Source organism: Sclerotinia sclerotiorum, genomic scaffold (genome assembly GCF_000146945.2).
Source record: "Sclerotinia sclerotiorum 1980 UF-70 scaffold_14 genomic scaffold, whole genome shotgun sequence".
NCBI lineage: Eukaryota > Fungi > Ascomycota > Leotiomycetes > Helotiales > Sclerotiniaceae > Sclerotinia > Sclerotinia sclerotiorum.
The window spans coordinates 752,946-767,587 of NW_001820822.1; the positions used below are offsets into that span (position 1 = coordinate 752,946).

The 14,642-nt window shown below is 43.1% G+C and overlaps 7 protein-coding genes across 7 annotated transcripts in view; 4 read left to right on the forward strand and 3 right to left on the reverse strand.

The window, feature by feature from the left end:
* Window positions 1-27: 27 nt before the first annotated feature.
* Window positions 28-2,523, forward strand: SS1G_09886 (hypothetical protein; the record flags this gene model as incomplete). Its single annotated transcript, XM_001589203.1, has 2 exons — window positions 28-1,242; window positions 1,291-2,523. 2 exons carry the CDS (start codon window positions 28-30, stop codon window positions 2,521-2,523), a joined length of 2,448 nt encoding a protein of 815 aa, XP_001589253.1.
* Window positions 2,524-3,021: 498 nt separating this feature from the next.
* Window positions 3,022-4,131, reverse strand: SS1G_09887 (predicted protein; the record flags this gene model as incomplete). Its single annotated transcript, XM_001589204.1, has 1 exon — window positions 3,022-4,131. One exon carries the CDS (start codon window positions 4,129-4,131, stop codon window positions 3,022-3,024), a length of 1,110 nt encoding a protein of 369 aa, XP_001589254.1.
* Window positions 4,132-4,836: 705 nt separating this feature from the next.
* SS1G_09888 (hypothetical protein) lies at window positions 4,837-6,652 on the reverse strand (the record flags this gene model as incomplete). Its single annotated transcript, XM_001589205.1, has 2 exons — window positions 4,837-6,309; window positions 6,359-6,652. The coding sequence occupies 2 exons, from the start codon at window positions 6,650-6,652 to the stop codon at window positions 4,837-4,839; spliced, it is 1,767 nt and encodes a 588-aa protein (XP_001589255.1).
* A 405-nt stretch (window positions 6,653-7,057) lies between these two features.
* SS1G_09889 (predicted protein) lies at window positions 7,058-8,306 on the forward strand (the record flags this gene model as incomplete). The annotated part of the gene is made up of 4 exons (XM_001589206.1): window positions 7,058-7,246; window positions 7,445-7,495; window positions 7,796-7,941; window positions 8,066-8,306. 4 exons carry the CDS (start codon window positions 7,058-7,060, stop codon window positions 8,304-8,306), a joined length of 627 nt encoding a protein of 208 aa, XP_001589256.1.
* A 1,929-nt stretch (window positions 8,307-10,235) lies between these two features.
* Window positions 10,236-11,473, reverse strand: SS1G_09890 (hypothetical protein; the record flags this gene model as incomplete). The annotated part of the gene is made up of 2 exons (XM_001589207.1): window positions 10,236-10,427; window positions 10,481-11,473. 2 exons carry the CDS (start codon window positions 11,471-11,473, stop codon window positions 10,236-10,238), a joined length of 1,185 nt encoding a protein of 394 aa, XP_001589257.1.
* Window positions 11,474-12,000: 527 nt separating this feature from the next.
* On the forward strand, window positions 12,001-12,108 carry SS1G_09891 (predicted protein; the record flags this gene model as incomplete). The annotated part of the gene is made up of 1 exon (XM_001589208.1): window positions 12,001-12,108. The coding sequence occupies one exon, from the start codon at window positions 12,001-12,003 to the stop codon at window positions 12,106-12,108; it is 108 nt and encodes a 35-aa protein (XP_001589258.1).
* An 841-nt stretch (window positions 12,109-12,949) lies between these two features.
* The window catches only part of SS1G_09892 (hypothetical protein), a gene marked incomplete at both ends in the record, with an annotated part of 2,400 nt that continues 707 nt past the window's right edge, over window positions 12,950-14,642 (forward strand). Inside the window, 3 exons of the mRNA XM_001589209.1 lie at window positions 12,950-12,994; window positions 13,199-14,405; window positions 14,469-14,537. Coding sequence (XP_001589259.1) covers window positions 12,950-12,994; window positions 13,199-14,405; window positions 14,469-14,537 — 1,321 coding nt within the window. The remainder of the gene's footprint in view (window positions 12,995-13,198; window positions 14,406-14,468; window positions 14,538-14,642) is intronic.

Below are 14,642 nucleotides of genomic sequence, written 5' to 3' on the forward strand. Positions count from 1 at the left end.
AGAGCTACCCATGCCTCAACCCACCCAATGCCTCCACCCGGCCTCCCAAATGGCAGTCTCACACCTCTACCCACAACATCATCTCCAGAATCAGCTCAATCATCCATTCACAATGCCGCCTCCTTAGCCTCCATCCAAAATATCCTCTCAACCCTCCACACACGCGATGCAGCCATCACCTCTAGCCTCCAATCTCTCATTTCATCTCAAGCTTCCCTCTCCCGCGACCTCGGTCGACTCGACCTCCTGCGCGCACATCTCGGCACAAATGTTATACACACCAGAGCGATTTCCAATGGAATGCTGGATAATGCGGCCAGCACGGCCGAGAAACTTAGCTCGAAAGTGAAGGAATTGGATTTAGAGAAGAAACGAGTCGAGGAAACATTGGGCGTTGTAGAACAAGTCGCAGAATTAAAAGCATGTGTAAATGGTGTGGTGGGCAGTATGGGGGCTCCGCAGGACTGGGAAGCTGCAGCGGGATATATTGCAAGAGCTTCGAAAATCCCGGTACACATTGTTGAGGGTAATTTCGCGGCGAGGACGGTTCCAAGTGTCGAGGTCCCCGATGCGCCTGGAGTGACAATTGAGGAGGCGAAGAAAAGTTTGTGTGGATTGTTTTTGAGGGAGTTTGAAAAGGCAGCAGAGGAGGGGGATGGGGTGAGGATTACTAGGTTTTTTAAATTATTCCCCTTGATTGGGAGGGAAGAGGTGGGGTTGGATGTTTATGGGAGATATGTTTGTCAGGGGGTAGCAGGAACGGCGAGAAAGAATTTAAAGGAGGGAACGAAAGGAGAGAGGGGTAAGGAGGGGTTCTTTTATGTGCAGGCATTGACGAGGTTATTTGAACATATTGCGCAGATTGTTGAGGGTCATGGAGGGTTGGTAGAAAGACACTATGGCGCCGGGAAGATGGTCAGGGTGATAGAGAGATTACAGGTCGAGGCTGATGTGCAAGGTGGAATAGTTTTGGATACGTGGGGAGACGAGAAGAATGTTGATAGAAGGTTAACGGATGTGAAAAGTTATCCGTTTTCATTTCTAGTGCAAAGTTTTCTACCAAATCAAAGACCAACGGGAATTTCGAGAACAGGCTCACCCGCGGTTGGAAATGCAGCCAATGGAAGGGCAAGTGAAGATGAGGGCGTGGACATGAAAGAAGTGGATGGTCTTTTAAATGAGATGGCCGTGATGTTAGGGCGTTGGTCACTATATAGTCGATTTTTGAGCGGTAAATGCAGGGTGAGTCTGATATCAGTCCTCCAGCAAGCAATTTCTAAACTATCCCAGGATCCGGAAGCTAGCCCTGAAGGGCCCTTAATCATGCCAGACTTTTTAGACAAATCGGCCTTGAGCCGAAAAATCTCAAATCGTCTGAGGGACCCTTTTAATGTTATGACTACATTTTTCTTTCGACGATCCGTGGAGAAAGCATTTCAATTGGATGAATCTCCTGCAGGGTTATCTCTCAATCTATCAAAACCTATAGATGGAAACTCCCCATATATAATTTCGGCTGTAGACGATGTCATGTATATTGTCAACACAGTACTCAAAAGATCTATCTCAACATCACAGCGTGGTGTAATCGAATCCGTCATTCCAGCAGTTGGTAGAGTTCTGGGTACTGATTTTGTAGGAATGGTCCAGCGCAAAATGCGAGATGAATCCTACCCGAAACCACTCGTACAAGGCGGATTTCCACCGGAAGACAAAATCACCGCTTTTATCGTTCTCATAAACAGTCTTGACGTTTCAAATGATTATATTTACCGAATCGTGTCAAGTCATCTTCAATCATCGGAAACAAGCGGTGCATCTCATACTAAAGGTGTACCACCTGCTCCAGCACTTAAGGATATCTTCCCCTATGACCATGATGCTACCTTCGTTTCTAATTCACTCACAAGTCTCAACGCAACATTCTCATCAAAGACCAACGAATTAATCAGCGAAGGTCTTCAAGTAATGTTCAATAATGTTATCAAACCGCGTCTTCGTCTCGTTTTAAGCGAAACTTTCCGGGATGTTGATTATTCCCTCACATCAGAAGATCTCGCTGAAATTGCACGTCAAAATGATACCGATGATGACCCTCAAGAAATCCTTCAGGATATGGTATCTCGGCGTTTCGAACATCATTGGGATGCTCTCATGAAACCTATTCAAAGAATCATGTCTACATCACCATTCAATACCCTACTAGAACAAACTGCTCAATATCTAGCAAGAGTTTTAGAGAGAAGAGTTTGGAACTATAGTGGCAAAATGAACGCACTAGGAGCAACTAGAATGGAGCGAGATTATGGAGGAATTGTGGGAGTAATTGCTAGAGGAGGGAAGTATGGATTGAGAGATGTTTTTGCAAGGGTAATGCAGGTTGCTATGGTAGTTAATATGGATGAGGAGGAATGGGAAGCGGTTAATGTTGAGGGCGGAGGATTGGGTGAAGAGGAGGTAGAGATGGTATGGGTTTTGACGGTGGATGAGAGAACGAAGGCTAGGAATATGGTCAGGGGATGATGTTCGGAGCGAGGGATTATGATTGTGTGAACAGGGTATAAAATGGGTTTCAAATGTGGAGTTGGGGCGTTGAGAACTCCGTGCATGATAAAAGATATCGAGGCGAAGGGCGAATTTGGATGCCCGATGCATATTAGATAAATGAAATTAAACAAGCATTGATACCAATTTCAATGGCGATATGCACACTTCGTCACCCTTCTAGGGTGATCTGCATCTGCATGTAAGTACTAAGCAAATATCTGAGTTTTGGAGAACATCTTCTTGTGTCCAGTAATGTGGATATAATAATAAAGCAACAAGACAATTTAGAACCCCATCACAAGATACGACGTAATAAACTCTCGTGCATTTTGAAAATATCAAATAGGGGGAAACGAGCGAGATCCATTTCACCACATCAACCACTACACAACCAAAACCACGTAAATCTATAGCGCCAATCTCTTCATGCAGCAGTAGTATTGAATTACATTCGTCTTTCTCCTACTCCACCTATTACTCAAACCCCTCCAACAGTCCCACTATACCGCCCGTCTTCGGCTTCTTCGCCTTACCCTCCGCTTCCGCCTTCGCATTCGCCTTCTTCTCCTCCTCCAACTTCCTCTTCCTCTGCGCCTCCGCCATTCTCGCATCAAAATTCAAAAAGCCCGGCGGTCCCGCAGTCAGCAAATCCCTAACTCTCTTCTCCATAATATCCTTCTCCGCCTGACTTCCCACCTCCGGTATCGGATCCTCATCCTCTTCATCCGGCCATCCCAATCTCTCGAGTATCTCTACCAAACCCCGTCGATTCAGCTTCAATCCGAACGGGAGTTGGATTTCCTCTAGATAATCCCTGCTGATTCTTCCGCGGTTGCCTTCGTAGTCGCGTACGAGACACATGTTTTCGTCTGTGGCGAAGGTGCCGTATACGAGGACTATTTCTCCCACGTCGAAGGGGGGCTGTTTGAGTGGTGATTGGGGGGTTTTGGGGACGGGGGCCTGGGCTTCGAGGACGCGGTAGAGTGGAAGGGTTACGGAGTCGAGTCGTTGGATTGCGGCTTTTTGGGCGCCGGTTGGCGCTTGGATTCCTTTGGGTAATTCCAATCTATTGATTCGTCTGACTAGTTCAGAGCGTTTTCCATGCGTGGGAAGAAGTCGTCTTCGACATTCCCATTGTAGATCTATGCGACTCATACCCCTGGGGTTGAATGGCAAACAATGATTATCGCGAAAAACCTCATTAGCCCATACTTGTACGGGTAACGTGCCGTCGATTCCCCAAGGGAAAGGCAGCTGTTGTAAATTTCTATGTTTGACACGACCCTGGTCGAGCCCATAGCCTTCGAGACGCGTGACTAGAGGACGATGATCTTGTATGTCGTAAACGGGTTCGCCGAGATCGAGGAGGAATTCACCCCATTGGGGCGCGAAGTCTCCGACCCAGACTTTGGCGCCGGGAAGCCCGTTGTTTTGTTTGAAAGCGCTGTCTGGGTATGGGAGTCCACGTTTGTCCGTTGGGTGGATGAAGCGGTAGACGAGGAAGTCGAGGTTGCGGGAGGGTCGCTCGAGGAAGCTGTCCGCTTCTTCCTGTTCAGTGCCGGTTGCTTTGGCGGCGGCAGACATCGTTTCTAGAAGGTGAAGGGTATTAATTGACGTGAGGTGAATTTGAACGGGTTATTATAAGAGGTTGAATGAGAATTATGGTAAATATGTTCTTGAAGTTGCTTGGATATCGAGAACTCTGGCCGAAAACCTTAGAAATGGTACCTGTGAGAATATTTCTGGAGCTTGCTGTACAATAGGTTGAAATATTTTAACTTTCAAAGGACACAAAGGACTGTTGTAGTTAGACAAGCAATGTGAATGAACTTGTGAACTTCACCTCCTTTGATGTTGTGGTTAAAATGAATTTGAATGACGGATCCGGAGGCTGAACAAAGACTTATTCGAGATAGTGATAAAATTGAAGGGAATAATCGTGTTAACTTTCAGGAGTGTTTATCTGATAGTATTTTGCGACATCTGCTTAATAGGCTTGTCACTTGGACATTCCAAGGTTGATACTAATATTGAAATACCATTGGATGAAGTGTTGAAAACAAAAATAATAGGTCCAAAAGGGTACCAAAAGGGGGTACACATCATCTACCATGATTGTCGACTAGGACAATGTATCAGACGTAGAAGAGCACTTAAGGAAAGATCACTGGATCAAGCTCAGTTTTCATAGATTTGGAAATTTCTTCACTTCGCAAAGAAAAAGACAGCATTGAATCCGAAAGAAACAAGTCCAACGTGACACCACAATCATTCATTACATATATACCACTAACTCCTAATTTCCCACAGCCTGATCTTTCCAGCTTCATTACCAACCGCCAGAACATCGCTGCCACTACCAAATGCCACAGATGAAATTCTTCCTAATGGTGTGTTTGATGTTGGCCAATTCTTATACACTGTACAACTAGGCAGATGTACCAATCTCAAGGCATCTTTCTTCCACCTACTGCTAAAAACCAACAATTGTCCATCAGGACTAATTTGCAAATGACTTGTGGGTGTGGTCAATTGCAAAAGTCGTCTATTTGGCTCAGGTCTCTCTGGAATTTTTATATCATTTCCAGTGACAAAATTCTTACGGTCGTAAATATTGACCACACCACTTTGAGATCCGATCACTACCCAACGATCCCCACCGAGTTGTTTAGGCCCATTGGACCCGCCGAGTGTAAGAATGGTAGCACCAATGGAACCATCATCATTCCAACGAGCAACGAAAGATCCTGATTCCATATTCCATTCGCCTACCTCACCGCCCTTTCCTACAACTGTCAATCCTTCTCCATTTTTCCACCATGCAAAATCGGCAACTCCATCCTTGCCTTCAATTCGTGCTGATGCTATCCATTGTGTTGTGGTTGCATCAAGAATATTTATAACACCGCCTCCTTTTTTTGATGAACCAATCAGGCCTATATATCGGCCACAAGGGCTGAGCTTAAATTTTTCCATTGTCTTTTGCTCATCCTTGTGACCATAAATACGCGTAACCTTATTAATTTCTCCCGAAGGAAGATCCCAAATGTGAAAGTAACGACGTCGACCAGCGAAAATGATTTTATCTCCGGAAGGATGAAGGAATGCTGATGTAGCAATTGGTGTTTTTCTGACGTGAACGCTGGTAAGTTGCGGATGAGGATGAGGGTGAGCTGTAGGCGCATAATGATGTAAATATAAAGTAGATGCTGGGCCTGAAGAAAGTATGACTGGGTATTCGGGATGGAAGGAAAGGGAAGTAACGGCTGATGGTTGGGTTTTTGGTATATCCCGGGTTCTTTGAATGTCCAGGACTTCAGGTCTGAGTTTTGGTCGTTTTGAGGTCGCCGGAGTTTCTTTTGTGAGAGCACCAGCATCTTGTAGAAGTCTTGCGAGAGGTAACGTTGAAAGGTCAGAATCATCAACGTCCATATCATTCGATGATAATGAAGAATCAGAGCCTGCGGATGACCTGCGACGTCGTTTCGTTGGCCTAGATGATTGAGCCCATTCTGGAACAGGGTTGAGGCGCTCAAATTGCATTCGTAGTCGCCTTGTGTATTCTCTTCCACTAACCATATCCTCCCCTTCATTGACTCTAAGTTTCCTTAATCGAGGATTTCCAGCAAGAGATACAGTCAATCGGTCATCGTCACTATCCTCCCAAGCCAGCGCATCTCCTCCCTCTTCATCTTCGGAATTTGATCGCGGTATTAATGCATCTTGGGGCACAACAGACGGTCCAGAGTCTAGGAAAAATAGCTAAAAAGAGTTAATGAAGTTCCTCTACAATTGCGGGGCGAGTTTATACATCTGCATCGTCAACACCCTCAATCCCGACATCCTCTTTTTCCTCATCTTCACTCTTTTCTCCTTCTGAGTTTTCATCTGAATCAAATTCCATGTCTTGGCCCAATTGCGCTGTAAATCCTGCCCCATCTCCTAAAACAAGTCTGTCTAACTCCTCCTCATCGGAATCCTTATCCATCATGTTTACATCCTCATTGTTACTACCGCTCTCTTCACTTTCTTGGAGAATTGTTCGCGCATCCTTTTTCGATGTTGCGCTGCCATCGGCAGGCTTTTTTGACCGTGAGGGGGGCATTGTGTGTGAGTATGTTGTATATTCAAGTATCTTTCGTTTTCTCAACTTTTTTTTGTCCAATGTAGAAATATAAAAATTTGCAGGGATAATTGACAGGGATTACTAGCGTGGCTGAATATATCTTTATTAGCCACTGTTAGCCTCGCTTACTTGGGTCCCTCTAGTTCTATTCAACATACAACTTCTAAATGCTTGTTTGAAATTCATTATATATTAATCAAGGCCTTCTTCTTTCTTCTCACTACTATGGGAATTTATCTAGTGATTCTATCCTTTATTTCAAGCATTATTTAAAATGTATCTATATCAAAAGAAATCAATTCCATCGCAACTGTCCTCCTTACTCGATTCCATCTAGCTAGGACCAATGATATTTACTGTTTTACAATAAGCATTTCATAAGACATGTATTGCACAGATTTGACGAGAGGATGGCTAGGAAAATCGTTGGATCGGACTGAAAAGTTTATGAATCGTTCTCGTGATCTAAAAAAGCGTATTAGTGATTTCGGTGATTCCACGATTCTACCGAGACACTTTTCCGCTGTCCACTCGGGCATCCATCTCGACAAGGACTCTATACCGCACTGGATCGTTGGTGGGATGATAAACTATGCATCGTAGTCTTAAGAGTACAATATCGATGATGATGGCGACCTAAAATCCCTAAGAAAGCGCTCTCAGGGTTCCAGGAAGCCAGGGAATTTACTCCTTGGCTTAAGCTATGTATGGATTGATTGCTTGTACATTAACCAGCACTCTAAAGAGGAATAAGATGAACATTTATTATAGATCAAGCTGGCTTCCTGTGCTTGCAAAGCAGTCGGGGATGTGTCTCTGTACGTAAGTTTCCGTCGAATATTTTTCAAATGATTTCCAACAGCGACAGCATCTTTGGAACGATGGACACTGGCTCTTGTGATCTTGTTGACCTCCTGGGATCTTGGCAGCATATGCATATATATTGCATGATGCATATAAGGAGCAAACAAAACTCAACTTTTAATTCATTCTTTCCTTTTTGGTATACTGTTTGTTTGCTTTCAATATTTTGATTTCAAAGCACTTTAATTCCGAAGGCTGAATACCTAACCTTATTCCTTCATTTTTTTTTGAATATATACTCGCAGCTTAACTGCTTAGCTAGAGAATCAATCAATTCAATCTGATGCTCTTTCTGGTCTCAAGAAACCCAATAGATCTCTTCTTCGGCCTATGCAGCTACCCGCGGACGGACGTACCAAGAGGAGATACGCTCTTCTCTCCATTTATGGTTTCTTGAAACCCAGGTTTGTTTTTGATATAGCGAGCGTTTTTTTTTGTTCTCTTTTTTTTTTCCAAAAAAAAAAAAAGGTCATCAGCCATCAGCTGACGCAAAAGATCCACGATCTACGTATAATGAGATTAGATTAGGACTGGCAAGCATCTGGCAAGGCTCGTCATAATATATGTCAAACGAGACTTAACGAAGGGCGAGGACAAGCTCCCAGCTCTATCAGAAACCGCTCATGAAGATTGGAAAAGTACACCCGCTGATTTGTTTACCTTATGGACAAAGATTTTTTTATCACAGCTCGTTAGGTTCGGGGGGTTTGGGAAAATTCAACGCGGTCTCTTGGTACTTCATGGTCATGGGCGTCCGTTGACGGAATAGTTTCATACCCTTCCGGCGCAAACAAAAACCTTTTTTAGTCTCGATCTATTGCATGTTCTGCTGATCTACCTTTTCTGCAAAGTCGAAAGCCGCAGTTTAACTGGTCAAACTTTTATTAGAACAGCAAGATTTATCAAAACGGGTCGTTGTGTTACGTATCACATTACTTGCGGAACCTGCCAAACGGATGGGAGCATAAACTCGCTTAATAGCATGAACCTACCATCTATTTACACATCTACAGTCATGCAATATGGAAGGGCTAAAGTATAGTGGTTTCTGCTGGATTTTACACTGATCACCTTGTTCTAACCCAGGTTTCGAGAACGCATCCCCAATGGAAGGAGAATATGTACGGGAAAATTGGATAAAAGTGCCGTGACAAAATTTCAAAGAGACAGGATGGAGATGGGAACAATGACGAGCTATAGCGCAAGTGTTGTGCAGAAGCTACTCTTAGATTAAGGACTCTTTCATGTTTATAAGTAGTGCATATCCTCTCCAATTGAGAAACGATTCAATTTTAGAAATTACACATATTTGAAAATAATCCATTATTTATCGATGATTTATATAACTTCCAAATAATCTCAAACTTTTTACTTATCACCAGACTATGAAATCCATACCATGAATATATACCTAGTAGATAACACCAAGTACCTATCATACCTATACATATCCAATCTTCATCCTGGTGTAAGATTATAAAATACCCTAAATATCCATCACCTTCTTCCCCCATCCCCTCTCATCCCATATCATACCCCCTATTTACATTTCTCCCCTCTTCCTCTTGCCATTCTCCTTCATCTTCTTGCCCTTCCCCAACCCCTCTTTCCACCATCTCCTATTCTTTAAATCATAATTATACATTATTCTCTAAATCGATATATCCAGCATCCACCTTCTTAAAAAATAAAATAAGCACAAACCCCAAGGAAAATAAAATGTAGACGCAATAACCAAAAAACAAAAAACAAAATGCAGAATCTATTTCCTCTCTCTCCTTTACAAATAGTAATATATATATATATATACCCTCAAATCATTCTCTTTCCCACACCCCTAAAAATCCCTACATCCTTCCATCACACCCTATATACTCTCCAATCTTCCATTTCCCCATCCTTCTTTTCTCCCCTCCCTATAAAAGGAAAGATATTCCATCTAAAGCAAGTTACCCACAATATCTACCAACAGGACATGCAGGGTATTACATTTGTTTTCTCTTATTTTCTTTCAAGGAGGGAGAGAGTATGTGTGTGTGTGTGTGTGAGAAAGAGAGAGTTACTCTGCTGATTTATTTGGGGGTTATTTTCGTTTTCGAGATGTGCGGGATATAAGTAATCTTACGTTTAGTGTATATAGATAGATGTAGATAGATAACAATGGTAATGGGGATTAATTTCTTTCCAATTGTAGCACGAGAAGCATCTTGAGTGGAGGTTTGAGATGATTCTCTCGTTCCTCATTTTATTCTTTGATGAGGAGTGTGATTTTGTGAGTATGATGGATAGAGATGTGATATGAATGATGGAGAACGATGAGGGAGTGGGAAAGGATAGGAGAGCAGTATTCAAGGAGAGGAATTGGAAATGGATGATGGAGTGAAGAAGGAAAAGAGTGAAAAAGGGATATCATATCAGCAAAAGTAGAGAAAAAAGAATATGTGAAAATGCTTGTATATGCAAGATATATCCAGCTATTCACGCCCAGAGTCCCTAGAAGAAAGATCCGCTCAAACGCAACATAAAAATCCGCGCATACATATCCCACGCCAATCGTCAGCAAATTATCCCAACCATAATATCCCAGCTGCAAAGCCCAAATTCCTGATATCTCAATCGTATGCCCATTAAATTATCATCGCGTATGCCTGCCAAAGGAAAAAAAAAAATCGCCCCGAAATGCCTGATCAATTCAACCTTAATGTCGGAAAATATGCGCCAATAGTACTCTAGCAGGTCCACCTTGCTTAGCATGAATCTTTGGGAATATCTTGCCGGACTTTAATGTATATGTAGCAAGCTTATGTTCGCTGCTGTATCTCTTTACTGGTTTACCTTCAGCCTTGGCGTCGAGGAAATCAAAAATGTTGACCCAGACTTTTCCTAATGCCTATAGAATGTACATTAGCATCACTATTGAATTTGAAAATCTGTATCACTTACCTTGCGACATTGAGTAATGCTAGTAGGTATCTCTTCCATGCCAACATCGACACAGAGTCTCTGCCAGTTTCCAAGCTGAGTTTCCTCTCCGAAATAATCTTCCCATAAGCCGACTACAGTGTTCTTCTTGCTTCTCGTCGATTTCTGTTTGGAAGAGGCATCCTTGGCTGTCCCATTCTTTGGTGGCTCTGGTTTCTCAGAAGTTTGACCCTTCTTGGTCTTGGCTGTCTTTGGCTTAGATACAGAAACATCTTCGACTACTTTTTTCTTTGGCGGTTCTGGTTCGACCTGTTCCTCAGAAGCTTGATCCTCCCTGATTCTCTTGATAAACTCTTTTGCGGCATCATAGTCATCATGGTCACCCCATTTAAAACCATGTACTATCATGAAATGTTTCATGTTATTCCATCCGGAGTCCTTAAGCCACCTATAGTTGGATATACCCTCGACTCCTACCTCTTCTTCTGAACCCTCTTCCTCGCCCTCCATGGATTTGGACTTGTCATTCGCGATTATCGCATCGAATTCCTTCTGGGCATCCTCCTCAGCCTTTCTAGCCTTGCTTCTCTTCTTCCTCTCCTTAGTTCTCCTGTTCTTTTCAGACTTTGCATTGATTTGCTCTTGCTCCAAATTGTTTGTCTCTTTTTCGGAAACTACAAGGTTCTGAAGGGCGTTGGCAACATTGCTGACAATTGTATCTGCTGGAACCGATTCCTTGCCTAAGGAGCGATTGTTTCGTTTACCCCTCTTCTTCTTTGCAGACTTATCCGTCTCTTGCTCTGCTTCATTAGCATTATCTTGTGCAAGCTTGACATCTTGAAGTACTTGTATTATGTCGCTGAGGTGACCTGTATCTGAGAGGTGAGTTGAGCTTGAGGGACCATCGACGGACTCAGTTTCAGGTGGTGTATAAACGGGAGCTCCATCACCATCGCTAGAGGTGTCAGAAACACTCTGAGATGGGCTTGCAATTTTCTTTGATTTTTTGGCCATTGCTCCGGATTCCTATCAAAATTTGTGTACGCGTAAAGATTGTAATCACGATGATGGATACAGGAGTGGGAGAGGGAGGTAGCGGGGCAGGAGATTATAAGCAAATGAGTAAGATTGTGCTGTACTGTAGCAATTTAAAAGCTGGAACTTTGTTGTGGTTTTATTCACATTTTTTGATAGCACAATTGATGATCATTTAAGTATTTAAGGTGAATAAAATGCCATATGGATGAGTTGGAGTGGTTTAGAAGTGATCGATTGGAGATTGGAGATTGGAGGCTATGGTACGGTTTCGAGGTTAAGGTTTGGGTCCCCCAAGGTTTATGGGGTCACTCTTAGGGCCTGCTGAGATGACGCTAATCCCCCACAGTGTTACTCAGCCTTGCACGGAACTAACGGACGGACATTTTCGATGTTGATTCTGACATCTTCAATATCTCTTTCTGGTGTCAATGCGACCGTAGGGCAGATTTTGATAACAATCTTCATCGCCGTCTAGGTATCGTTCTTCAACTAGGTATTGCCACATGGTGAGGCAGTCTTCAGGGCATCATGGTACCGCTAAGAACAAGGCTTTTTCGATGTTGGATAACGATGCAGTTTCAGTTGGTTCCATCAACAAGGCTTTTCAATGATCAGCTTATCCAACTATACTCACGTGCCATTGTTTGTCGAAATGTTAGATTTCTCTCTACGCAACATCTCAATCTTAGTGGCGAGAGCAATAGCATTTACAATGGAGCTCTGGTGCTGGCGATGTAACCAACCTGCAGGACACCGACGTGTTTTCTCAGGAAAAGAGATGCTTCCGGTGAAGTGTCACTCTCCGAATTTTACTTATTTGTCGATTTGTTGAACTGTTGTGAGTGCAATAGTGAATCAAATTCACTTCATGAGGGTCTCGTTGAAATATTATATTTCAAAGCTACTCAGTCAATCGGATCCGGCTTATAATATCTGATTAATGTCACGATGATTACAGTACGTTACACAAAGCTGAGATATGTAAGCCAGAACCTTAAATCCGAGAACCTTCGGATCCGAGGGATAGATTTCAAGGGCAAAAATTCGTTTGATATTTTGTGTACATAGCTGCACTATGAGATGTTCATGGTCCCTTTTCTTTGCATGCTCAGTAAATGTGCAACGCTTTTCAAATAGTTTTTTTCTCATATTGAGCGACGCAGTCGTAATCTATTTTTCTCGCACAATCATTTTTCTTCGACGGTCACTATTCAGTTTTGATTTTGTTGGGCGAGGCCGAAAGGAGAGAGAACCTACAAGAATCGGCTTTTGATCAATTTCAGAGCAGAAGAAACCGAAGAAGATTGGAGGAACCGCCCCTACGGATTTAAATCACAAACCTCATTTATAATTTCAAAATAATTTTCTGAGTTTCACAAGAACCACGAGGTTCATTGAACACAAATTATTTCGGTTTTTCTTACATAGAGAAGTTTCGTTCAAGCTTTTAAAATGTTAGACGAGGAGCGAGGACACGGGGGCGGACACAAGCCGAAGGTCGGATCTGAGGAAACATTATATGGTTCAAATACATCGCATACATATTCTGTAGAGAGAGTGCATACTGGTAGCAGTTATAAGAGTAATGTCAGCGGTCAGAAGTTTGAAGAACCAGGAACTCTCTCCGACATAGCCCTAGTTAATTATCCAAAGGCATGGACTCTGCAACCACCTTCGATCTAAAAGGCTAACTGAATGTAGACGAGTAATGAACTGAACGACGTTCCCGCACAAACCAAGCCAAGTGACGCACTATTTCCAGAAACCGATTTAAATGCAGGCATTATTGGTTGGGATAGTCAGGACGATCCAAATAATCCTCAAAACTTTCCTCCGAGTCGAAAATGGCTTCTTCTAGGACTAATATCAAGCATCACTGTCGTCAGTCCTCTAGCATCCTCGATGGTTGCTCCCGGTGTGCCATATATCGAAGAAACATTTAAAAATCACAACGAAACATTAAGTACCTTTACTGTTACTGTCTTCCTTTTAGGCATTGTATTCGGACCTCTTTTTTTATCCCCACTGTCGGAAATTTATGGAAGACGACCGGTACTTTGTGCATCCAACATCGTTTTCTGCCTATTTCAGATAGGCTGCGCTCTTGCTCCTAACCTTACCGCACTTATAATATTTCGTTTCTTCGCAGGCATTGGTGGTTCAGGATGTTTGGCGCTTGGTGGTGGTGTTATTGCCGATCTCTTTCGACGCGAGCAACGTGGAGCAGCTTCGGCGGCTTACACCATCGGCCCTCTATTTGGACCTGTGATAGGTCCAATCTGTGGAGGTTTCATAGCGGAGAGAGTTGGTTGGCATTGGATTTTCTGGGTTATATTCTGTGCCGCCACAGTAACGACAATTGGCATTGAAATATTCAACCGCGAAACTTATCCTCCAGTTCTAATCCGGAGAAAAACTCAGAAGCTTCGCATAGAGCTTAATCGTCCTGATTTAATGTCCTGCTATGATCTCGGAAGCGATCCTAGCACTAGGACTGTTCTGATCAATGGCCTCATTCGACCTCTCAAAATGTTGTTCTTGTCACCAATCGTTTTCATACTTTCGCTGTATATTTGTTTCGCGTACAGTTTGTTGTACCTTTTGTTCACCACAATTACTCCAGTATTTCAAGAACAATATGGATGGAGTGTAGGACTTTGTGGTCTCGCATATATTGGCATCGGCATTGGTTTCTTCTCGGGATTGGCCCTCGTGACAAAAATCTCCGACGCAACCGTAATCAAAATGACAGCCGAAAATAAAGGTGTCTTTGAACCAGAAATGCGTTTACCAGCCTGTCTCTTCTTCTCAATATTCATCCCCATCACCTTTTTCTGGTATGGATGGTCAACAGATAAACATACTCATTGGATTGTACCCGTCATCGGACTTATTCCATTTGGATTTGGTATGATGGGTGTTTTTATCCCGATTCAGACGTATATTATTGATAGTTTTCCATTATTCGCAGCAAGTGCGACGGCGGCAATGACGGCTAGTAGGAGTCTTTTTGGAGCTGTGTTACCATTGGCTGCTCCGAGTATTTATGCGAAATTGGGTTTGGGATGGGGAAATACTATGTTGGGATTTATTGCCGTAGCGATGATTCCGGCCACGGGACTGATTTATAAGTATGGTGGTCGCA